Raw genomic sequence first — 22,877 nt, 5'->3', positions numbered from 1 at the left:
TATCATCGTTCCACTTGATCAACTTATCTTACTGGACCCATTATTCCACCCTGAACAAGTTAAGCGAGTGAGTGACTGATCACTGCGTACGTACCTAGTGGCTAGTGGATCCACCCGGCCTGTGAAAAAAAACGCACAGTCCAACGATCGAGAACTGCCTGCCCAGTCGATCCGGAGATTTGACTGATTTAGGGGCTGGATTTACGGGGATCCACACAAGCTCTCCATTTCAGTTGTGTCTGATTTAGTGGGTTGGAGGGAAGGGGAATGGGGATTGGTGGGTTCGTGTAGGATTTGATGATCGTTTCTTGTTTTGGGAGGAGAGGTTGAATGTTCTTGTAGGTGGCAGTTAGGGATGGATGGGTATGGAGTATAGGTAATAGGTACTATAGTAGATAGACAGATAGATACATAGTGAGACTTGAGAGTGAGAAAGTGAAGAAACCATCACCCCCAATAATAAACAAACACCACATTTTTTGTTCTTCTTCTTAGGTACGTACGTACTACCCTGTCCTGTCCTACTCCGTCCCAAGGACCAAAGAACTCACCCTCACTTCCATAATATCATTCCTCTCGATAGTGTCGAAAACATAGTTACATAACCCAATCTCAAGTTAACTCAACTGGACCCAACTCAACCTAACCCATTAGACAGTCAGTATGCGTAGGTACTCCGCATTCCATCTCCCGTAGATCCCCAGTCCAGACCCCCTCCCCAAAATCTATCTAGGTACGTGTCCAAGAGACCGGGGCATAGCAACCATCGTCAAATAAACTTCCCCCGAAAGCTTACATGTTGGCACCGACGTTTCACTTTCTGCTGTATCTAAATCGGGGGTAGTGGACAGGTAGACCATCCTTGGGTTCGATTGGCTTTGGCTAGGGTATCGTCGGGTAGAAGGGGGTCAGCCATTAACTACTAGATAGTTGGCTGTTTGGCTGGCTGTTTGGCTGGCTGGCTGGCTGGGTGTTTATTTGTAACTGAGGTATTTACTGGATGGTTGTTATCCACTTACCTACTACTTTCTAGTTATTATCTACTTGGCACATTGTGGAGATGAAGTCGTATCTTATCCAAGTCGCTAGTGATATTTGTGCTTCTTGCTTGATCGACTCTGTAGCTAGCTGGGATTCTTGACAAGGAGCTAAAACATAGCTAAGAAATAGTGAAGAATCCCCGTTGAAGACTATTATCCTATTAAGCCATTATGATGAATGCTTTCAAGCTGCATGCGGCATGAGCACCCGCTGTTTGCGGAAATGTAACCTCACCTCAGCCCATCCACGCCCCATCCGTAGTTACTGAAAAACTCTCGCCGGTCTAGTCAGGTCGGTCTCCACTCGCCCTGAGTCGGTAGCATGCTCTATCTACATAGTACTGTTGGTCTCGGGTTTAAATGTAGCAGTATCATTCGCTATGAACCGGCAACGCCCCGGGTATTCTCCCCTCGTACACGTCCAAGCAACTCAATAGATAATGTATAGAATAGAATGTAGCTTCATGCACTGACGGGGAAATCCTCCATCGTAAAAAATTCATCAAACGCTGTTTCCGATTCCGGCAGCTGGCTGCCGCTGCCAAGCCCAAACGCGAACCGACTGAAATCTTCAAAGTCCGGATCAATATGGTGCTCTTGCCCGTACCCCATCCCCTCATCCTTGTTCAGCTCCAACCCCCACAGCCCCGGGTTCTGCCCCGTCGACGTCGGCGAGTGCGGCGTGCTGGGCGTCGGGCACAAATCCGGCGTCGGGATGGGCTCCGTCTCTAATGGCAACCCATGCGGTGAGTTGTGCTGCGACAAATGGGCCAGGCTCTGCGACCGCATCGCTTGGCTGGGCTCCGAGCGAACACGAGTGTGCTGGTACATCGGGTGGGCTGTGCGACTCGCCGTCGTGGGAGGCACCGTAGCACCGTTGCTGGGGGCCGTGGGGGTTGCGAGAGATGGAGAGGGTATGGTGTGAACGGGGATGACTGGCGCCGAGCCAAGGCGGTCCCGGAACTGGCGGACCGGCATGGGGCCCATCTCGCCCATCGTGGTCGGGACCTGCTGCGGCGGCGACGTGAACCCTGCAGTCCAGGGCGACCGCATCGGCTGCGGCCCGCCCAGCTGCGCCGGCCAAGTGGGTCCGCCCGCCGTCTGGGTGAGGTAGGATGGCAGTTGGCCCGACGTAGCGGGGACGACGCTGGGATACGACGGCGACTGAGAGCTCCCGTCGTAGGTGGGAGACAGCACGTAGCTGGTCTGATGGGCACCCAGCGGGCTGGTCATCGGCCCGGTGTGCATGCCCTCGGACACGGAGGCACGCAGCCCAGAGAGGTCGAGGCTCATTTTGCGGATGCCGTTGAGGGAGGCCCGCGGGTTGAGATGGGAGCTGGTGGCCCGGCGCTGATGCAAAGCACCCGGGCGGTTCACCGCAAAGGCGGCCATGAGATTGCGGTTGAACTCGCTCTGCAGTTGCATCGACTGGGCGTGCAGCATACGATTGATCTTTTCTTGGTAGCGGTCGTCGACCTCTTCGTACATGGCCTCTCGTTCGACGATGTCCCGGCTGATGAGCAGGGCCTTGCCGGTGCGCTGCTTATGCAGGCTAGAGGCCCGGTTGGCGGATTCGACGCGGGCATCTAAGCTGCGATCTTTACGTCGAGAGGCAGCGATGAAGGCACTGTCGTCGTTAGCAGGTTGGATGCCGAGGGATATTTTTTTTTAAAAGAAAAAGCCTACCGTTCCTGGTTCTCCTCCTTGGTCCGAGGATTGGGGCAGACGTCAACATCGATGACGGGGGAGCCCATCGTGAGTGATGCAGCGATGGATGCAGTCGGGCAGTGATGGGCAGTGATGGGCAGCAGTAGGCAGAGGCAGTGAGAGTAGAGAGCTAGGTAGAAAAAGTGCACCTCGCCCTGTATACGGAAGAAGCGGACAGACAATATGGGGGACGGGGTGAAGTTAAATAGCGGCAGCCAAGGAGGGGCATCCAACTGTGCCGCGAAGTTGACACGGGAGTGGTTCAAGCAGCGAAGTTAGCTGTCAGGTCACAGCAGCTCAGCCAGCCAAGGCCCGAGTCTAGACGAGGCATCCAGAGCCGGGGCAAGTCTGGGTCGCCGAAACAAGGGCCGACCAAAAGTCAGGATGGGCTGAATCCATGGCACGCCCGACGGCGCAAGGTTCTGGCAGAGCCGGGTCGAGGACTCAAGGGGGCCAGGATCCCATGGGCCACCGGAAGTATGGGCTAGCAGTGAACCGGAACCATTTTCCAGTTACCATAGGTGAAGAAGGCGTGGAGATGACTGGGTGAAGGGGAAAGAGATGACGAGGGGAGAAGAGAAGGAGGACGTGAGGAAGTGCGGAAGTGAGGATGGGAGAGATGATCCCGCCAGCATTGGGCGCTCATCTGGTGGGCAGTGGGAATGGTGTGGTGCTGGTGGTGGTGAAAGAAACCCCAGGCAGGAATACGATCCTCTCAGAAGTAAGTAGCATACAAGTCACTGCAATGTCACAGGGACCTGCTGTCAAGGATTACTTTACTCATACCATGCCAGGAGCTGACAGTACTACAGTACCCAGTACGCAGAAGGTACTTACTAGTTACCAGTACCACCTCCCATCGTCCCTCCTACCGGGCCTGCATACTACTAGCAGTGCGACGATCGCGATCCAGGCCCCTGATTGGCCCCCACCGCCAATCCTATCCGGATCGGGCAGGGTGACAGATGGCCGGGTCCTCCGCCCGTAATCCGCCCGTACGCGCTACTGTAGGTACACCAGAGGTACCGTTTTGCCCTCGTATCTCATTCTCACCAGTCGCCAGATGGCTTTCAGCACACTGTCGATCACCCAACGCCCACCTGCCAGATCTCCCACGACTACTATTTTCGACGGATTGACAGACATCGACAGCAGCCCGCCGCGCTGTGGATCTTCATCGTCCTCAAACATACCCAAACTGGGAATCCCTCCTCGCACTCCGTCTGGATTAACCCCAGCTTCTACTAAAAAGAGAGAAACTAGCTATCTAGTAGTAGAGAAAAGGCTCTGTTGGCCAGTGCATGCCCAGTCCTGGGTACTTCGGAGGTACTTCCCAGCCTAGTATTGTTACTCAGGCAGTATTATCATATGTCGGTACCCACCAGGATCATCCCAGCATCGTCAGAGGTACCATCAACTAAAGTTCTCTACATACGCCGACGACGACGAAGAACTTACTGCTAGCACAAGCACTAGCTCCAGCACCACCTCAAGTGGCCAACATCCCTTCTACCATACAGTGCAGTCTCTTCCCATCCCTACTGATTCCAAATGGCATGAGTCGCTTTCCACGGGACCCCCCAGTGGCCACCGCCACCGACCCAGGAACATTCCCCCCCCCCTCCAACTCGAGGCTCGTCTCGTCTACTTGCCCTTCCTTGAACATTCACACACAAAACACACCCTCTCTCCAACAAACTAACTCTCGGGCTTCCCTGTTCCATTCTTCTCGGGCTTCAAGAGGGCTTCCGCCTCGGCATCTACCGCCCTTTGCCTTTGGTGGCTTCCACGCCTTCCTAACTCAAACCCAACCATTCCATCATACCCCCCCGGGGGGTATCCCTGGGTGGATTTCGTAACGCCGCCGTGGCTGGGCGGGAGTTACAGGGACGTAGGGATGTACCTAGGTAGCCGAGGGGAGGGGAAAGGGGGAAGTGTTGTGGCCATTCGGGCGAGGGGATCAGTCAGGGTCGGGCTCGTTCGGCGACGGGGATGGGGACGGTGACGTCGGGGAGGAAACAATTGGTTTGTTGGTTTGTTGGTTGAAGCAGTTGGGCAAGGACAAGGACTGGGGACACACTGTAACTACCTAACAGAGGAAGAGGGGAAGGTTGCTCGTTAGGTTGCAGCTGTGCGGTCAAACTTGCTCTGGTTGGTATACACGAACTAAATCACGACAAGGCACGATGCAGGCTAGCTAGCGGAAACACACACAACATCAAGCACAACCCCAGTGGGGGGTGGGAGGGCAGGCCCAGATCCTGCCCCGCAGAAAGTATCCATCATCAGGCGATGCCCAACGGCGGCACCATCCCCTGCTCCTCCTTGCGCTCGTTGCCTACCCGGTATGACACCCGGAACCGTATCTTGACCGAGTTTCCCTTGCCCCCCGCAACCCCGGATATCAGCATCTCCTGCTGTACTCCGTTCGTCTGCAGCGGTCCAATGTCCCGCCCGGACTGCGGGCGGAGTTGCAATGTGTACGCCTGTTGCTCTTAGCTTCCGTCCGTTCATCCCCGATCCGAGGGAGGTACTCACCTTCTCCACGGCCACCAGGAAGTGTAGCTCGTTCAGCGGCTGGCTCGTTCCGTTTGAAAACAGGGCCACCACATGGATCTGCTGCGCCTGCTGAGGGTTGCGGCGCGCCACAAATTCAATTCGAAGTGCCGAGTTCAGCACCGACACCCGGTTGGTGCTCGGCAGCGTGTTGCTCTCCGGCAGTGAGGATGCAAAGTTCCACTCGTCGTCCTCGACCGCCTTGCCGCTCCCAACCGGTTGCGCCGGCCCGCTTCCTACCAGATCGAGCAGGGACCCAGCTGCAGACCCTGTCGCGGATCCCCCGGACGGCTGCGGGCTCGCATGACGGGGACTGGCTGACACTAGTGAAGCAAATGGGTCGACGGCTGGCGGCGGGGGAGTGGCCGCCGCGACGATGCTCTGCGGCCGTGCACCTGGGACCGGTGTGACAGGTTGCGACGGAGGTTGGGAAGAGCTGCCCAGCGAAGACAGTATGTCGTAGTTGGGCTTGAATCCCACGGAAGCCTGGGGCATCGGTGGCGTAGCAGTGGTCGTAACCGCTAAACGAGCATTAGCCATGTCAACGCATGCATTCCAAAAGAATCTTCTCCTCCCTACCTGGTCCGAGCGAGATCCCACCTAGGGCCGGAGCGGGCTCGTCTATTGACAGGCCCAGCAAGTCGTTCTCCAGCGAGCTGCCACCCGTCGCCGCCGGCGCGCCGTTGCCGTTCGCACTGGCAGCCGGCTCCGGGTCGAAGTCGATTAGTGACAGCTGGTTGTTCGCATTCTTCGCTACACCCGTCGTTGTGCCCAGTGTTCCCTTGGGAATCCGTGACGCAGCCTCCCAGTCGCCCTTTTTGACGAGCTTGTACCGTGCGATGGTACGGTGTATGCTGTCATTGATTTCGAGTAGCTTGTGGACAGCCTCCGGATCATCCGACTCCTCCTCGCACATCTTCTGGATCTTGGGATGGGCACTCTGCAGCGCCCCTGCCAGTTCCTAGATACCCGACGTCAGCTGGTCCACGACACATCCGCACCGGACCTACCTCAAACACGTCACCCTCCGCGACCGGGTCGCCAGGCTGGTGACTCTGTAGCATTTCCTCCAGGATCTTAGCCTTCTGCTGCACCTTGGCGACCTCCTCGGCCGCCTTGGCCCGATAATCAGTCTTGTGTCGGTTGTCGTAACCCGCCATGACCTTCATCAGCCGATTAGCCTCCTGCAAATCCGCAGGCGTACCCCTACGAATCAACTCCTGCAATTTAGCCGACTGTGCCTCTTTCTCTTCCTCCTCCATTTCTTCTGCGGAGCGCAGATTCTACCACTCGTCAGCAAACCCACTCTCCTCTCAGAACTAGAGACACGCACATCACTAGGATTCAACACGGCCGCATCCTCATGGCGAATCTCCGGAAACACGTAGCCCTTGTAGAGTAGTAGCCGGTGCATGTCGCGGATATGGCCCAGGTCCTCCTTATACCTCGACGTCTGACAAATGGTTTGCCTCCACTCCTCGATGGACTCCAGGATACGATGCTGCACCCGAGTGGGCCGCAGCTGCGGACGCTCGGGGAATCGACGAACCAACTCATTCAGAAACTCCTTGGTGCTGATCTGGAGGTGGAAGGGGTATCCGCAGTTCTTGACGCAGATGTCGAGGAGCTGGAGGGGGAGGGATCGCAGCGGCATGTTAGCCCCGCATTCATACAGCTAAGCCCACACGGAAGGTATGTCATGGAAGGCCTACCGCCAATGCCAGTAACGCCACATTCTGGTTCCGCGAGTTGATCAGATGGACGATTTCGAGAGCGGCTTCGCGGGGTCTATAAAGGGGGACGAGGGTGGGTGGGTGGTTAATAAATGCATGGCACGGTTATCAGCGCCGGAGTGGGCGCGACAGCAACAACTCACGCATTGCCCTTCTTGGAGTTGATCAGATCGGCCACTTCGAGGTTGAGGGCGAGGTTCGGTTCGTAGTGCGAAAGGTCACAGGCATTTCCTGGGCGGAAACGAGGGATTAGTAGGGGGAGGTGTTTTGGGGGGGAGCCGAACAGGGGGCGAGCATACGAACAGCCCGTTGCAGCGGTGTTAAGCCCAGGTCAGCGTAGGCACCGAAGCGGTCCCTCGCTGCCATGCGTGCTGAAGCAGCCTCCAGGGTGACGGCGGGGATGAGGAAAGTACAAGAAAGTTAAAAAGGCGCAATGGCAGACAAGTTAGCAGCACGCGCCAGCAGGCTCGAAGGGACAGACGTGGAGTGAGGGGAAAGACGGGGGAGTTGGTTGAGTTGGTCGACTTGGTTTACTTTCCAGGGCGAAGTCGCCCGAGTCCGGCTGGGTTTAGTTCGATTCCACGTGTGGCTCTGCTTGTCTCTCTCTCTCTCTCTCTCTCGTCCCTCCCGCCGCCGTCATCTCTTCATTTCTCTCCCCCTCCCCTCTTTTCCCTTCCCTCTCCTACACAACATTCCAACATCGCACAGCATAGTATTATCCCACCATGGTCCGTCACAAAAAAGACAACTTCGCCCGAGGAGGCAAGAAATTCGCCGCCAACCCCCGCCCCCGTCCTCCCCGCCGCGACACCGACAACCCCGACGCCGACGATGCCGACCGCCCCTCCAGACCCCCCTTCAAGGCCGCCTGCTGGGATCTCGGCCACTGCGACCCCAAGCGCTGCTCCGGTAAGCGACTCATGCAGTTTGGCCTGATGCGTGAGTTGGCCATCGGACAACGATTTCCCGGTGTCATCGTCTCGTACGTCTACTCCGACAAGAAAAAAAAAAATCTCCAGCCCGATAACTAATACTCTACGCACAGTCCTAACGCAAAGAAAATCATCTCCCCCGGCGACAGAGACCTCCTCGAACAATTCGGTGCCGCAGTAGTGGAATGTTCCTGGGTGCGAGTGAAGGAAGTCCCCTGGTCGCGCATCGGAGGAAAATGTGAACGACTCTGTATGCCTTCTCCTACTTCCTGGTCCCCCATTCACATCCACATTCGTATACTAATAACGGGACCGGAAAACAGTACCCTACCTCATCGCCGCCAACACAGTCAACTACGGAAAACCCTGGCGACTCAACTGCGTCGAAGCCCTAGCAGCCTGTTTCTGCATCTGCGGCCACGAAGACTGGGCCCGCGAAGTTCTAAAACATTTCCGTTACGGCGAGGCATTCCTCGAAATCAACTCCAAGCTGCTCAAGCGGTATGCGGCCTGTGCGGATGAGGACGAGATGAAGCGCACCGAGGAGGAATGGCTAGCCAAGATCGAGAAGGAATACGAGGATAGTCGGGCCGCAGGCGGCACAGACGATATCTGGACGGTCGGGAATACGAATCGTCGGGCGGAGTCAGATTCTGATGAGGATGAGGAGGGATCAGACAAGGAGGATGGAGAAGAGGAGGAGGAAGAGGAAGAGGAAGAGGAAGATAAGGACCCGTTTGCGATATCAGATGACTCCGAGGATGAGGCGCAAATGGCGGCAATCCGTGCCAAAATCCTGAATTCCAAGTCCTTCAAGAACCCGTCAGCTGAGGATAAGCCACAGCTGGAGAAGATCTCCCGGCCGGAGGAGAAGGAACAGCAGCCGTTGGAAGACTCGGACGCGGAATCAGGCTCCGCGGGCGGCAGCGAGGATGAAGCTTTTGATAGTATTATCAATGCAACGCCGGTGACAGATCGGACAGGGATTATTGCTGCGAAGAAGAAAAAGGAGACGGAGACGTTCAGTGCCTCGTTCTCGAGGACAGTGGTCGATGCGCCCAAGCGGTGGTAGGATGATTCCTACCATCAGTTCGCTTTCTTTCTCGCTTCGGGTCCGGTATGATTAGAAAAGTTATGAGCATCTCATGGACATAGGCATGATTATAATGAATATAGTGATGAAAAATTTACCATCAACGGATTTGATAGCCAGTCTCTCAATATGCACAACGAAGCCAATGAAATCAATGAACCAATGAAACCAACCCACCCGCGGACAATGCAATCGTGACAGGGCATCAGGGGCATACTCAAGGGATGAAATCATGCTCTGTTAAGAAGAGTAATGTGATGATTAAATTGATACCCTTTTCCAATCCCAAACTATCCCGCAAGACCCGCAAGCAACTATTTACATAACATACCGCAAATTCACGTCTAAAATCCGTCAGAACTACTCCCAATCACGAAGCGACAGGCGACTGCTTACCCAATGGATGGCTGCAGCTCAGCTGCGGCTTCTGCGTATACTTGGTCGACAACTCGTCTCGAATGCTGTTCAACAACTGCACGTAACTCTGCTGCGGGTTCTTGCGGAGCGCGCTGATGAACGCCCACGACATCGCGCCCGTGGCTTGACCCTGGATCTGCGCGTCTTGGCTGGTCTGGTCGTCCTTGCTTCCAGACCACATGATCACGTCCGCCCCGCTCGTCTTGGTCTGAACCGTGCGCTGGTATGCCTCGTCGCCCTTGGTTGCCTTCTTCAGGAACCCAACGGCCGTTGACATCATACCACCCATGTCGCCGCGCGCATATGCCGACACCACACCCAGCAGGCCCTGGCCCGCCTCCTTGGCCAAGTTGGGCTCCTTGAGGATACCCTGGGTAGAGTAGATGTAGGGCAGGTCGAGGGCCGAGCCTGAGTGGCACGAGTCGAAGATGGCGGTCAGTCGAACGCCCGGCTGTAGCGGCTTAACCATGATCCGGTGCATCTCATCGTCGACAATGTGGCCCGCCTGTCGGAAGTCGACCGGGTAGATTACTTCGTCGTATCCGTCATCTTCGTCTCCGTCGAGATCAGGCGTCTGTCCACCGTGCCCTGCTACTGTCAGACCAGTCCAACAACTAGGGGATCGGTACGCGCTCACCAGAGTAGTGGAAGAAGAGGGAATCGTTCGGTTGGGCGTCCTTGACGAGCCAGTGCATGGCACGAAGGATGTTCACCTTGGTGGGTTGGCTCATGGGGTTTTGTTGATCATCCGTCAGAATCACCATGTCTTCACGAGCGTAGCCAAAGTTCTGGTTCAGGTAGGTCGACATGTTCTTGACATCATTGATACATCCGCGCAGCTGGCCCTTCTGGTTGAAGTAGTTGATTCCGATCAGCAAAGCCTTTCTCTTGCCGGTGCAGCGCGAGTACTGGAAGTTGTACCCCTGCGGCGCTCCTTGACCGAAGCTGACCGGCTCGGTGGGCGGCGCAGCAGGGACGCCGTGGTTACCGTGGTTGCCGTGGTTGCCTTGGTTGTAGGAATTCTGATAGACGTCGGCGCCTAAGATGCATCAGTTATGGTATTTTCGCGAGCCATGCATCACATCGAGCATACCTGGCCGGCCGCCCCCGTACATCGCACCTTGGTTGGGAGCAGGATAACCGCCCTAGAGAAGCGACGTCAGCCACTAGCCGTGCCACCAACACGCAGGGATGCAGCGCATCACGCGAGACATACATTATAGCCATTCTGAGGGGGTTGCGATCCTTGGTATTGTTGGGGGGAGGGCTGATTGTATTGGTAGGGGTTGCTGGGAGGCTGTTGTTGGCGATAGGCCTGGCCGGGGTAACCACCCTCGTAGGACGAGTGGTGTTGGTGTTGGGGGTGGTGTGGATGCTGATGCGGATTCATCTGTCTGCACAGCGGCGTCAGCGCGACACCTGAGAAGGGAGATTGTTTGCTGAAGAAAGGTCTAGATCATGAGGGGGACGAGAAGAGGAGCACGCAAGGAGATCTCACTGCTGATATTGCTGGGGCGGGGAGCCATAGCTCTGCTGGGGAGGATAGGAATACTGCTGCGGGGGATACCCGGGCGGGCCCGAGTAGGGGGGATAGTAGGACATGATCTGACAAGTGACAAGAGAAAGAGGGGGTGGGATGGATGGATGGATGGAATGCAAGCCGGCTGGAACAGACAAATAAGAGGGAGACGAAGCAGCCGCCGGAGGTGAGATGGAGAGGACAAGAAAAGGCGCAGGCGTCAGATGGGGTCCGATGCACGGCCGCCCGCTCGAGCTGATTGGGTCCGGCCCGGAAGAAGGACCGCGGCCTGGATTTTCGGGTGTTATTTATGTGTTCAATGTTGACGAGAGGTCAGACCCCCTGCAATAATCAGCAAGTGCATTACACAAAAAACAAAGCATGTCTCGGCCTCCCCGATCCCCTTTTTTTATATTAATTAGCGACGGAGTACGCCGTCAGGGCTCATGCTGCATTACTAGTTACGTACCTAGTAGCTACATACTTACTGATGCCCAATTCCAGTCACAGACAGTCAGTCCGTCATTCCTTTTTCCACTCCACCTTAACTTAAATAGCACCCACTGGTCTATCCACCCCCTTGGGTCCAGAACATCATCCAGAAAATTCTCATCGTCCATTAATCCGACCGTGCAGAGCAGATTGTTCTCTGCTGCTACTACACGTGATCGCGCCGGCACCTATGGCCGGGGTAACTAGTAGACACTACCATATGCACAGCCAAGGCCATCACCCCCAGGGATAATACACACACCAAGCCCCCGAATGCGTCGTTCTTCTTAACTATCGTTTGCTTTTGTGTTCAACCATCCGGGTCATCTTTCCTCCTCAGCCTATCCCGACTCCTCCTTTCTCCCCCGTCATCTACCGTCCCCGTCGGGGCATGCCACGTCCGCGGCCTCCTCCAAGGGCCCGCTGGGCAGCACCCGGCGGCAGGCCTCGTGTTGGTGCCTGGGCTTGGGCCGACTCTTCGTTCTCTGCGTGGGAAAAGAAAATTGCCCCGGTCAGTCTAACGGAAACTATGGGGTTTAGGGGTTCAACTAGGTTGCTGGGTACTCACTAATAGTCTCGTCCACGCTCAAGATCAAGCATGCGGCCTCCACAGCCGCCTGGATGGCGTTCACCTTGACCAGGCTGGGCTCCCACACAAACGCGACCATGTTGTCCCGGACGCCCTCGTGATCAAAGTCCACACCCGCCCAGGTGTTGCCCTTGCGGTGCTCCACCCGCAGCCGGTTCAAAATGTCTGTCGCATCGAAGCCGGCGTTATCGCACAGCTGACGAGGGATCACCTCGAGAGCCTTGGCAAACGCCTTGACAACTGCCTGCTGCTTGTGGGGCACGTTGCGGTCCGCGAAGCCGTGCATGAAGCTCGACAGTTCCATCTCAGTAGCACCACCACCAGCGACGATGGTAGTGTGGCGGAGAGCGCGCTTGACAATCATGATAGCGTCGTGCAGACTGCGCTCGACTTCGGCGATGAACTGCTCCGCTCCACCACGCAGCACCAGTGTGCAGGTCTTGGCTGCGGGGCACTCAGAGAAGAGGTTGAAGCGCTCACCACCGATCTGGCGCTCCTCGAACGTGCCGCAGGTACCCAGGTGACGTTCCTGGATGTCGCTGCAGGTCGACTGCGTGGCCGCACCGGTCGCCTGGCAAACCCGGTCCATATCATCGGTCGCAACACGACCAGCGCAGAAGATGTCCCGATCCGCAAAGTACCTGTAGACAAAGAAACAGAATTTAGCACGTAAACCGATCATCTAAAGTTCCACAGGGAAACATACTGTGTAGCCAAATCACCAATGGGCAGCTTGCTGAGAACAACCTTGGCGCCGGTCTTGTAGATAGCCTCAAGCTTGTTGTAGATGATCTGCCACTCGGCATCGACGATAGCCTGGTACTCCGACACATGTTCGACGCGCACCTCGGCGTTGTCCTTCTCACTCTTCAGCTCCAGCTCGACGTTCAGGCAGACGATCTTCGGGTCCTTGAAGTACTTGGGCTGTTGTTCGAAACCGGCATAGGAGAAGGTCTTCTTGAAGGCGACACCGTTGACGAAAAGGGAATCCTGCAGACCACCACCGGTCACCCGCTTCACACCGATCAGCTTCTCGTTGAGGTCATCCTGGTCGAGCGACAGCACGGCGTCAACCACCACTAGAGTATTCAGTCAGCATCCGGGTCCAAAACCACATGCCACAATATACAGAAGCCCCTTACTCTTGGTGAAGAAGTCCGAGTTCCGCTTGATCAGCTTGCTGTTCATCGCCGTTCCGGCCAGGCGGCGTAGCGTCTCGACCTTCTTTTCCTCGCTTCCCGCAGCATCAATCATGTCGATGGCGATCTCCTTGATCTTGTTGACGGCCATGGCACTGCCCCTCCGTAGACCCTTGACGATCGTCTGTGCACTGACACCCTGCTCGACAAGTTCGCGGACTTCCTTCAGAATTTCACCTGCGAGGACGACGACCGACGTTGTTCCATCGCCCACTTCAGCATCTTGAGAGCGGGCAATGTCCGTGAGAATGCGGGCAGCGGGGTGAACGATATCCAGAAGCTAAATCAAAAGATAATCAGTGAACCCGTGCAATAAAAGAAAGAAATGTATCCAGCGGTGCTGGGAGGTGATATCCGATAGACGCACCTTCATCACTGTGGCTCCATCGTTGGTGATGGTCTGCTTGCCGTTGCCGTCCACCAGCAACAGGTCCCCTCCATAGGGACCGAGTGTGCTCTTGATCGTGGATTGCACAGCAACACAGGCATTGATGTTGGAGATAATCTGACCCTTGCCCTGAGAGGTATCCGTGCCTAATGATGACGAAACATCAACAGAGTCAGCATTCTTCAGCGATACACACAGATGGGACGCAATGCAATGCGGGCGGGTGACGGACCCTCCTTGAGCACGATGATCGTGGGTGCTTGGCCGGCGAAGGCCATTTTGAAGAGATTATTTCAGGGAGGAAGGGCGGAGAATAGTGGGGTAAGTGAGGCAGAGGACAAGGAACAGAAGAAAGATGCGATCGTGGCCCTGAATGTCCCAGCTGGTCGGGGGTCAATAACGCTCTTGACCAAAATTTCCCCGAGCTTCTTTGGGATCGAAACTCCCAGCGCTGAGGCGGTGACCAATCATGCCGCGCCCCGCAGCCCTACCTACTCCCCCTCGATGCCTCCTCGCTCAGGGGACCTTGGATCTAGTTTTTTAATTACATTATAGCAACTTCCTCTATATCTCTTTCTTCTCCGTATATATGGGCTACTTGCTCCTGGGGGATGGCATGGTTGTCCCATGTTCCTGGAGCCGCTCATCTTCTGCTCATACAAACCCCCACCAGATCTCGATATAATGGTGCTTTTGTCGTATTCTCTTTTTATAGGATTTAAGCTGGGTGTTTCTATGACATGTCCTTTTGCAGAAGGTTCAACATGATGTGCGTTTTACATGATATCGTAAAGCGTTCTCTTTTCATCGGAGAATTCTCCATTTTATATGTTGGTGGTTGGCCATTGAAGTATATATTGCCAAACAGTGTATGTTTTTTAAGTTGTGTACCTGACGGTACTATTTCCAAGAGATTTTTGCCAGTAGAAGATTAACTAGATACCAGAACTAATACGTCTCGTCTTCTGAATATACATCGATTCTCAGAGCCGAGAGAAGCATTGCCTATAGTATCTCCACAATGTTGACTATGACAAGAACGCCAAGACACAAAGTGGTAGCCTTGCAGAACAGGAGAATAGAGACGGAAAAAGGGTATAAAGAGCAGCAACCGAGAAGACTTATTTTTGCTGGACTAGTCATATTCACTGGCATTGGATGTGGTTTCCTGCCCGCATGTTCGGCTAGGGGAACAACGCATGTTTAGCGCGTGGGATTCGAAATGACATTTTAATATCAACAGATTTCAGATTCTGGGCGCATAAGTACCATATCCCACAGTCACGCGAGTCGCTTGGGTTGGTGCAAGGTATTATGAAGAGACATAGAGTAGACTTCCAGAACAGCGAGAAGCAGTGCATGACCGAGATTAACTAACTAAATGGGCTCAGCTGGAGGGGCACAGCTGAGGTCGATCATCTAGCCCATAATCTGCGAATAGTCCGCCGATCAACCCAATTATTTGAGCAATTAATATATTCGTTATGCCTTAAGTGACGACACACGGTATCTAGTGTGCAGGTCCAGCCCCCAAGTCTCAAGCAGATGCAATGGCGACGACCCTGGCTGTCTGCTGGCCATTTACAGTCACAATACCCTTGATCACAATGGAGCATGATGAGTTGCGATCGCTAAACACGTTCTAGAACTAGAGCCGGAAAATTTGTGTGGAGGAATATATACGTACCTATGACCAAAGCATGGAAGCAAAACAATAGCATGTTGCCTCAGCTTGCTGATGATTGTTAATGCGGTAATAGTAGACCATTATCCTTTACATGATCCTTAACGGCAATGGCTATGATTCATGCATTAATATATAATAAAGGCATCTTTATCCTAGCCCCAATCGGCGGGACGTTTGCCACCAGGAATTGTTGTTTGGGGGATTTTGCATGCTAGGTTGCTTAGTCCAAAACCCATGCGAATTAGTCGACATATCGATTATTTACTGACTCTTAGAGAGTCACACCATCGTTTTTCTCAAAGATGTTATTAGTCAGAATCAAATAATACTCTTGTATTGACAAGGCCTTCGAATAGGCAATCTGAGCTTCATATGAGATATTCTTGTTGCTCTTGTTGGCTGCAACATACAATATGAACCAGACATGGGCAACAAGTGCCCACAATCATAAGGACCTCTGGATATGAGTGAGTAACCCACTGACTAGTCAGATACTGAGATTAGCCTTGTCAACATGAACATGGCTTGTAAACTGTCCTGTATAGCATACATTCATTATACTCCCCGAGAACCATGGAGGGTGGCGTACAGAGCCCCGATGGCTTGCCTGAGGAGCTTCGTTGCCCCCAGAAAGTATAACAATAAATGGTAAAAGCTAATGAAGAGCAGTTGTTTCACCAGATCAAACCTACCCTGAATATCATATGCAGAGATGTCAGAAATCAACCAAACAGGCCATCACCATTGCCTGGAACTTCTGGAGGGCAACATGGCTGAAAAATATGCAAAAATCACTAATTTTATGTATGGCATTGATTCAACTGAAGGACAGCTTCCTGAGGCCAGTCATCCGGAAATTTTGACAATCAGACCTTCCTGATGAGGGAAGGGGGCTCTGGTCTAATGCTGCTATTTCCAGGCGAGAGTTTTGCGACCAATCAATATTTCCTGCATCAGGATGCTGTGGTTATCACAATGCCCTAGGCTTCTACCATGTCCATTTTTTAGTACCTCCTAGTCAATCGGATCATTCAGTCATTGCCAGTTCGATAAAGTGGATGTCCACTGATCAGGTGATCTAGGCACGTGGTCGATGCATTCGGTTGCTCTCCCACCTTTCATGCCTCTTCGTAACTCCTGGTGGACTACAGGCATTATCAGAATACAATCAGTGGCATCATATTAATCTTGAATGTCATCGTTTTATCGATTTCCAGAGGTCTCTACTTGAGCTGCTCATTCAATATTCTACACATAGCTCCTTTGTAGGCATCATCGCAGGCATGACAACCGCGGATCTGCCTCAGTATTACGCAAATACTTTGACCCCACTAGATATAAACAAACGGTCCTTGGTGAACGCCCTCAAGGAACTACAAGTTGCTGTTAGTCGTGGGGCTAGTCTACTGCAAGAGAGTTGTCCTCCTCAGAACGACTGGGGGGCGACCTACGACACGGGCTGTTACGTGGGATTTCCAGGTATATTCACAATCACATCTTCGCTAGACGTCGCCTAATAAAGTTTGCTGCGTCAGGGATTGCGCTTGCCTTCCTTCGACTGGACCATCAGGTTAATGCGCTGAGCAGCCAAGACGTTGGACTTCCCCTTGACTTTCGCAGGCTTGCAGATGAGCGGATCCTACCACACGGGCCAGATGTGCCATTCTCGCCCGAAAGAGTATCTCCCTTTGGTTCATCCAGCGTGCTAGTGGGGCCCTTGATGCGGATTCTTGCATCTGCACAACCAGGCGCATCGATTTCTGAGGCCGATATTGAATGTCTCCGGAATGTTGTGCAAGTGGCCCTCAGCAATAGCCATATGCTGCCCCATGGTGATCGGCTGATTGGTACCGACGAAGTCTTGTATGGTCGGGCAGGAGTCCTGTGGGTTGTACTCAGTATCAGAGCCCACAGGTATGACGAGCAAACTACGGGCCTTCTGGCGTCCGTCTTTAAAACCGTCCCAAAGCTTGTCGATGCGATTATTGAAGGAGGACTCCAAGGCAGAAAAGACTACACAAAGAAATATGGGGAGAAAGATGCGTTGCCATTGATGTGGCACTGGCATGAAGACCGGTACGGTCTTGGAGCGTAAGTATTCATTACAATACCCAATGCTGTGCCGAGCAGCATAATGCCGGTTCTGACATTCTGGTTAGTGTACATGGAATGTGTAAGTTAGGCTCATACGAGGAGACACCTATGACTTGCATTGCTGACAACTTATAGCCGGCATAATTGCAGCTCTCCTTGCCTGCAACCCAGAGGAGCTTAACGACGGTGCTTCGCGCAATTACTTGCCCCTGATAGCGGATACTATCTCAAAACTCTGCAAGATATGCATATTTCGTAACGGTCATCTCCCAACGAACCTTCCTGACCGTGGGCCTTCGTCCCGTCGCTCCTCTCCCCTTGTCCAAATTTGTCATGGTAGTCCTGGCATCCTAACACTTATGGCAAGCGCCAGAAGGAACATACCCCTAACATCCAACTTCTGGCAGCCCGAGTGGGATATGGCAATTCGACTGGCAAGCGAGAGGGTTTGGGAGGAAGGGCTACTTTCTAAAGGTGGCGGGATCTGTCATGGTATCACCGGTAATGCATGGTCACTGTTACTTCTCCACGACAGCTTTCAGTACGATAAGAAAGAGATGGAGACCGCTAAACGCAACTATATGGGACGGACGCAAACCACCAATACGACAGCAGTGGAAAGCGGACTTACCGGTGACTATTTCTTGTCAAGAGCGCTGTCGCTCATGCTGCATGCACGGGAGACTCCTCCTTACCATAACCCGACGTCGCCGGCTTCTAACATCTATCGAATGCCTGATCATCCATTCTCCCTCACAGAAGGTCTGGCAGGCGTTGTCTGTGCGTGGGCAGATGCATGTGTGACTGTGCAGATGAGACTCCGAGACATGCTTCTCCGGGAGAAATGGCCGGACAGTGGTTCATCTTTGAAGGCAGACCCAACATTTCAAGACCTTGAAACTTTGCGGTTAGGGATCCCGACCCTTGCCTACCACCGAGCTGCGGTGTTGCCTTAGAATGAAGATGTGAAATGCGACAATAAATTGATTGAGCCAAAGGTGATGGGTAAGACAGCAATGACGGCGGTGTATCTGGAAAACCCGCATATATGTCACCTAAGCACAAGGAAAATATTGGCTTCAAGATCCAAGGAAAAACAGGATGCCAAAAACACCAAGCGCCACGCTGATAAAACGAAGGTATCATCGCAATACGATGGAAGGTTAAAGTCGTGTCATGTCAGTCATACAGCCGCAGCTTAGAAAAGTGTAAACCCCGAGCGATACATGGGCGGCTGACCCGGGATCTCAGTTCTGTACTCGACGCGTTTGGGCAAGTAATCCCCATGTGGTGCTTCCACAGCGACCCTCCATCGACGCCAGCAGTTTGACAGCTGGTGGTGTCTGTCCCCGCAGAATGTACAGTGCATCCGCACCGGACGTTGAACAGGCTGACTATAGCTCCGATCCCTTGTGGATTGCTCCTGCTCGCGGCGCATCTGTTCAATCACGTAGTCATTGATCTCCTCTTGACTCGGTCTCTTAGTGTGCCCCCGGACGCTTCCGCTGCGATTACGGAGCCGCTCATCGCGATTCATCTGTCGGACGACAAACGCGTTGATTTCGTCTTGCGTGACAGCGTGGGAATCACCCGGGGATCTAGATGACGGTGTGACATCTAACCTGGAAGTACCATTGTCGCTCCATACAGGCCTTCCCCGCCGCTTACGGATCCTCTCATGCTCCACGGCCAAGTCGGTTAGCTCTTGAAAGGTTATCTGGTCCGCCGGATTCGGGGTGTTCATTCGACGATCCCGCAGCATGGCAGAGGCCCAGTCACACCACTCAGGGCATTCCTTGAGCTTTGTGAGAAAAAGCAGGTTGATCTGCGAATCGGGGATATAGGAGTCCTCGTCGATATAAGCGAGCCCTTCTCGGACCGCTTGAATAAGTGCGATGAAGTCGACGATCGTGTCGTACTTGGTAGGATCAAGGTCGAGGGATTCCCCGACTTGGTGAATCCTGCGAATGTTCCGCTGCCAGGCCTCCATTGTGGCCTATGGAGCAGAGGGAAGAGAAGATGGGGGGATGAAAAGAGGCCAGTCGGACGAAGCGCTTCTGTCGGCGACGTTTTATTTGCCGGCGCGTGTTTGGCTGCTTGCTGCCGGAGCGGGGGATGACGTCAGAAACTGCGGCGCTCCGTCTAGTAGTCGCTGAGTCGCCGACGGCCTTATCTTCTTCTTGCCATGAGGGTTAATCGTTTATCTGACCCTGGCACTCTCGCAGGAGACCATCCCTTCAGCTGCTGCCAAATAATTTCTGAGTATGGCATTTTCTTGGCTTTATACATCGTTCGAACACTTCCCCGCCCCATCACGTCCTGTGGTGGCAGTGCCCGACGCCCGTCAGCAGTCCAGCACACTGGAGCAGTGGAGCACACTTGAGGGGCCGGTTTTTCTTAGCTCCGTGGCACAAACAACCAGTCCAGATGGCTAACCACCCCCTTCTTTCCCTCGATGCATTGCAACAGGACGGCCCCTGATATATTATTAGCCTTCCCTGGGTGAAGGCCCAAGCCCATACTAGCCTGGTGAACGCTGCACCACGTACGATTGTGACGATGGATATTGTGCCGCCATCCTACCAAACCGCCACAACCAGAGACGCATGGTCGATTATAGCTCAGTATATTCCTTCAAGCGACCTCTGTGCCGCAGTACTGGTGTGTCGGAAATGGCATGGCCTCTTCATGCCATTTCTGTGGGGGGATCCTGCCTCTCACTTCGGAACTGACAACGATGCAGTTTATGGTAATGACCCCCAACGATGTTGATTTAAAAGGACCATTAGGTGCTGACGTGGGTTCTTTCTTCCCCTTAGTTGCCCTGACAAGGTTCAGGAGGACGCTAAAGTATGCCCGCCTTGAGGTGCGGATGCTCACCCACACGCTGCACCTGCCGCCTGCTCTCTCCGAGATCTATGGGGGTCCACGACCCGAGTGGTTAAGGGAGATTCTGGAATCTCTACCTTGTCTCCAATCTCTGATGGTTTCGAAGCTGCCATTCTTTGACCACAATGCCATGACCGCTCTAAAAGGATGCGGCACGCCTGGTGAAACCGACGCAGCTTCCCAGACCTATAATGTCCGTCTACTGCTGGCGGACAGGGAGCCCAACGCAACATCACAAGGTATTGCGGAGACATTACTACGCTTTCCCGGGTTAACCTATCTCGATCTTTCCTACACCACCCCTGCGCGGGACCGCATAGTCCTGTCTTCGCTATCGCAGTTGGAACATCTCCAAGTACTCAAACTACGAGGTATCGGTCTAAAAGACAATGACGCAGAATTTCTAGCCAATGCCATTGAACGTAGAGTTCGTTTCCTGGATCTGCGCAATAACTTTCTTACTGACATGTCTATACGATCATTATTGCAAGCATCCTTCTTACCCCCAGGTGCAGAGGATGGCCCACGGAGAGGACCGTCTGGATCCCCTATGCATTCGCCGCATTCTAGACCCCTGATCTCCAACCGGAAGTTTCTTAGAAACCCTCCTCTGGATGAGCAAGTTTTGAAGGCTTTAACACAACCACTGACAGGCCGCTCTTGGGTTGAAGACCTACCACAGGCAGGTATAACACACCTCTATATAGCGGACAATCCAATCTCAGTGGAAGGAGCTGCAAGTCTTTTGGCATCATCTCGTCTATATGCTCTGGACGTGGGGACCGTTGACACTGTCGAGTCTATTAGCAGGATGGAGTATTCCCTCAATTCGCCCCAGGATGACCCCCACGAGCTTCCTGGTGCTGAGAAGTTAATACCCATCCTGGGCACCACTGCCAGAGAGAATCTTACGTATCTGAGAGCCCATCATGCCATTTGTACGGTTGACGGGCCCTCAAGGGAGACTGCAACCTTGGATATGCTGCTTCCGGAGCTTTCAGGCGGGATTGAGAGTGAAGTACCTCGAGAAGCGGAGTTAGGTACAAACCACGAAATTTATGAGTTACCATCAAATGAGGCTGCTGTTTTTGAGCTTCCCGGCACACCAGTCCCGCAACCGTCGAACTGGTATTCTCGGTCTAGCGAGAGTGGTAGGAAGCCCACTATCTATGAAGACAATCCGCTACCCGAGCGGCGACGAGGCTCTGTTTTCGCCCCCGAGGTAGTCGAGACAGATCGAGCTAATGATGAAGCCAGGCTGGGCGACACTCACGCCACTATCTCTTCATCTCGCTTGCCTCATGGCATCTCAATTTCAAGCATCTCGAGTATTCCCAGCATTACGCTGGATTCCGTGGGTTCAATTCCGCAATGCTCTTCTCCCCTATCAGCAGAAGATCCTCGGGCCCTGAAAATCCAAGAACTGCTGGCAAAACGGCCGAAAAGTCTTCCTCGACGTGACAGCAAAGGGAACTATTTTCCATACCTGCATCCCTCTCATGTTCCCCATCTTGAGACATTGGTTTTGACCGACGTCCCTTCCCACGTCCTTGCGAATTCGCCGATCTTGACGTCGTTAATCCGATTCATAACCGCCTGCTCAAATGAAGCATTACTTGCAACTCTCCAAGCGGGATCGGACTATTCACTTCCTCCCGGTCGGGCTCGAGCCAGAGCTGAACAAGAACGCGTCAGGTCTCTGTTCGCTCTACGCCGCTTGGTGCTAGAGATCACACCCACTGTTCAGACCAACAAATTGTCCAGATGGACACCATCCAGCTACCGGACAGGAGCTTCGAAGTCAAGTACCGGGGACCGAGATTCTGAAAACCTGTGGTCGGCAGCAATAGGCGACTTCAGCTTTTTTGGGGAAGAGGAATGCGGGGTGCCCGATGCCTATTCAGGGAAATACTTCCCTATGGCTGCTTTGAACGAGAAGGTGACATTGATACCAGATGATGATGATTCTGGCCGCACAGGGGTTTCGGAGACAGATATGGCTTCTTCACCAAGTATGCTTCATACAAGTCACCTCTCTTCGCAACCCAACTCTTTTGACCCCGCAACTACGCCTAGGGGCATGCGCTCGCATAGCCCATTCCAAGGCCAAGGTGGGGACTCAGGGGCGTCGCGGGAGGAAATACCGGATGTTGATCTCGTCGCCGAGCTGGCGTCCTTCCGACGCACTAAGAAGGCAGAGTACGAAAACATGCTGAGGGGCAACCGAAGAAGGCGTGACACTATCAGTACCGTGTCCTCTCGCTTCTCCCCTTCTGTGTCGTCATCCCAAACGTTCTCGCCGTCGCCGAGTTTGAACACACTGACGGCGTCACCTGCGCCATTTATATCCATTGCGCACTACTTGGAGGGCCACTGGAAAGGGGAAGTGAAGATTGTCCGGAACGCAGCGCCGAAGGGACGAAGTGGGGTGGTAGACATGTATGGGAATTATTTTGAAAAGGGTTATTTATACCCTTGACGGAGCATCTAGAACGCCGACATCAGCCATGACCGGCCTAATACCCAATAGTTACCAATTACG

The 22,877-nt window shown here is 53.7% G+C and overlaps 8 protein-coding genes across 8 annotated transcripts; 3 read left to right on the top strand and 5 right to left on the bottom strand.

Annotated features, from left to right (window-relative positions):
• Window positions 1-1,502: 1,502 nt before the first annotated feature.
• Window positions 1,503-2,794, bottom strand: BO94DRAFT_473567 (uncharacterized protein; the record flags this gene model as incomplete). Its single annotated transcript, XM_025608481.1, has 2 exons — window positions 1,503-2,667; window positions 2,727-2,794. 2 exons carry the CDS (start codon window positions 2,792-2,794, stop codon window positions 1,503-1,505), a joined length of 1,233 nt encoding a protein of 410 aa, XP_025464251.1.
• Window positions 2,795-4,819: 2,025 nt separating this feature from the next.
• BO94DRAFT_202580 (VHS domain protein) lies at window positions 4,820-7,657 on the bottom strand. Its single transcript, XM_025606107.1, has 8 exons — window positions 7,336-7,657; window positions 7,180-7,267; window positions 7,016-7,091; window positions 6,637-6,930; window positions 6,314-6,586; window positions 5,883-6,264; window positions 5,286-5,824; window positions 4,820-5,233 (listed from the first exon to the last, which is right to left on the bottom strand). Exons 1-8 carry the CDS (start codon window positions 7,400-7,402, stop codon window positions 5,033-5,035), a joined length of 1,920 nt encoding a protein of 639 aa, XP_025464250.1. The 5' UTR covers window positions 7,403-7,657; the 3' UTR covers window positions 4,820-5,032.
• An 8-nt stretch (window positions 7,658-7,665) lies between these two features.
• BO94DRAFT_568374 (ribosome biogenesis TSR3 family protein) lies at window positions 7,666-9,264 on the top strand. The gene is made up of 3 exons (XM_025614673.1): window positions 7,666-8,018; window positions 8,082-8,218; window positions 8,292-9,264. Exons 1-3 carry the CDS (start codon window positions 7,762-7,764, stop codon window positions 9,038-9,040), a joined length of 1,143 nt encoding a protein of 380 aa, XP_025464249.1. The 5' UTR covers window positions 7,666-7,761; the 3' UTR covers window positions 9,041-9,264.
• On the bottom strand, window positions 9,124-11,176 carry BO94DRAFT_538309 (caspase family protein). The gene is made up of 6 exons (XM_025612465.1): window positions 10,977-11,176; window positions 10,695-10,872; window positions 10,572-10,623; window positions 10,116-10,517; window positions 9,458-10,066; window positions 9,124-9,405 (listed from the first exon to the last, which is right to left on the bottom strand). Exons 1-6 carry the CDS (start codon window positions 11,078-11,080, stop codon window positions 9,380-9,382), a joined length of 1,371 nt encoding a protein of 456 aa, XP_025464248.1. The 5' UTR covers window positions 11,081-11,176; the 3' UTR covers window positions 9,124-9,379.
• A 297-nt stretch (window positions 11,177-11,473) lies between these two features.
• BO94DRAFT_499069 (chaperonin-containing T-complex subunit CCT7) lies at window positions 11,474-14,086 on the bottom strand. Its single transcript, XM_025609361.1, has 6 exons — window positions 13,898-14,086; window positions 13,645-13,811; window positions 13,221-13,557; window positions 12,785-13,157; window positions 12,058-12,719; window positions 11,474-11,974 (listed from the first exon to the last, which is right to left on the bottom strand). Exons 1-6 carry the CDS (start codon window positions 13,941-13,943, stop codon window positions 11,862-11,864), a joined length of 1,698 nt encoding a protein of 565 aa, XP_025464247.1. The 5' UTR covers window positions 13,944-14,086; the 3' UTR covers window positions 11,474-11,861.
• A 2,549-nt stretch (window positions 14,087-16,635) lies between these two features.
• Window positions 16,636-18,402, top strand: BO94DRAFT_588750 (lanthionine synthetase C family protein; the record flags this gene model as incomplete). The annotated part of the gene is made up of 4 exons (XM_025615903.1): window positions 16,636-16,831; window positions 16,888-17,443; window positions 17,512-17,525; window positions 17,582-18,402. The coding sequence occupies 4 exons, from the start codon at window positions 16,636-16,638 to the stop codon at window positions 18,400-18,402; spliced, it is 1,587 nt and encodes a 528-aa protein (XP_025464246.1).
• Window positions 18,403-18,644: 242 nt separating this feature from the next.
• On the bottom strand, window positions 18,645-19,436 carry BO94DRAFT_549216 (uncharacterized protein; the record flags this gene model as incomplete). Its single annotated transcript, XM_025613434.1, has 1 exon — window positions 18,645-19,436. One exon carries the CDS (start codon window positions 19,434-19,436, stop codon window positions 18,645-18,647), a length of 792 nt encoding a protein of 263 aa, XP_025464245.1.
• Window positions 19,437-19,534: 98 nt separating this feature from the next.
• BO94DRAFT_604925 (leucine rich repeat domain protein) lies at window positions 19,535-22,814 on the top strand (the record flags this gene model as incomplete). The annotated part of the gene is made up of 6 exons (XM_025616466.1): window positions 19,535-20,195; window positions 20,266-20,528; window positions 20,556-20,654; window positions 20,676-20,872; window positions 20,906-21,110; window positions 21,135-22,814. The coding sequence occupies exons 1-6, from the start codon at window positions 20,006-20,008 to the stop codon at window positions 22,812-22,814; spliced, it is 2,634 nt and encodes an 877-aa protein (XP_025464244.1). The 5' UTR covers window positions 19,535-20,005.
• Between the last annotated feature and the right edge of the window lie 63 nt (window positions 22,815-22,877).

Source organism: Aspergillus sclerotioniger, assembly GCF_003184525.1.
Source record: "Aspergillus sclerotioniger CBS 115572 chromosome Unknown BO94scaffold_27, whole genome shotgun sequence".
In the NCBI taxonomy this organism is placed as follows: domain Eukaryota; kingdom Fungi; phylum Ascomycota; class Eurotiomycetes; order Eurotiales; family Aspergillaceae; genus Aspergillus; species Aspergillus sclerotioniger.
The sequence above is the reverse complement of the archived record's forward strand: the minus strand, read 5'-3'. Positions and strand labels throughout refer to the sequence as shown.

What these genes read in the sequence shown, in the direction of transcription:
- BO94DRAFT_568374 (XM_025614673.1), top strand. Translation starts at nt 7,762, where the DNA reads ATGGTCCGTCACAAAAAAGACAACTTCGCCCGAGGAGGCAAGAAATTC. An exon ending in TTTCCCGGTGTCATCGTCTC is followed by an intron (nt 8,019 to 8,081) that starts GTACGTCTACTC and finishes CTCTACGCACAG; the next exon opens with TCCTAACGCAAAGAAAATCA. An exon ending in AGGAAAATGTGAACGACTCT is followed by an intron (nt 8,219 to 8,291) that starts GTATGCCTTCTC and finishes ACCGGAAAACAG; the next exon opens with TACCCTACCTCATCGCCGCC.
- BO94DRAFT_538309 (XM_025612465.1), bottom strand. Translation starts at nt 11,080, where the DNA reads ATGTCCTACTATCCCCCCTACTCGGGCCCGCCCGGGTATCCCCCGCAG. An exon ending in CCCCTCAGAATGGCTATAAT is followed by an intron (nt 10,624 to 10,694) that starts GTATGTCTCGCG and finishes TCGCTTCTCTAG; the next exon opens with GGCGGTTATCCTGCTCCCAA. An exon ending in GTACGGGGGCGGCCGGCCAG is followed by an intron (nt 10,518 to 10,571) that starts GTATGCTCGATG and finishes GATGCATCTTAG; the next exon opens with GCGCCGACGTCTATCAGAAT.
- BO94DRAFT_202580 (XM_025606107.1), bottom strand. Translation starts at nt 7,402, where the DNA reads ATGGCAGCGAGGGACCGCTTCGGTGCCTACGCTGACCTGGGCTTAACA. An exon ending in TGGCGTTACTGGCATTGGCG is followed by an intron (nt 6,931 to 7,015) that starts GTAGGCCTTCCA and finishes CTCCCCCTCCAG; the next exon opens with CTCCTCGACATCTGCGTCAA. An exon ending in TGGGATCTCGCTCGGACCAG is followed by an intron (nt 5,825 to 5,882) that starts GTAGGGAGGAGA and finishes ATGCTCGTTTAG; the next exon opens with CGGTTACGACCACTGCTACG.
- BO94DRAFT_499069 (XM_025609361.1), bottom strand. Translation starts at nt 13,943, where the DNA reads ATGGCCTTCGCCGGCCAAGCACCCACGATCATCGTGCTCAAGGAGG. An exon ending in ATGGAGCCACAGTGATGAAG is followed by an intron (nt 13,558 to 13,644) that starts GTGCGTCTATCG and finishes CTTTTGATTTAG; the next exon opens with CTTCTGGATATCGTTCACCC. An exon ending in CTCGGACTTCTTCACCAAGA is followed by an intron (nt 13,158 to 13,220) that starts GTAAGGGGCTTC and finishes TGAATACTCTAG; the next exon opens with TGGTGGTTGACGCCGTGCTG.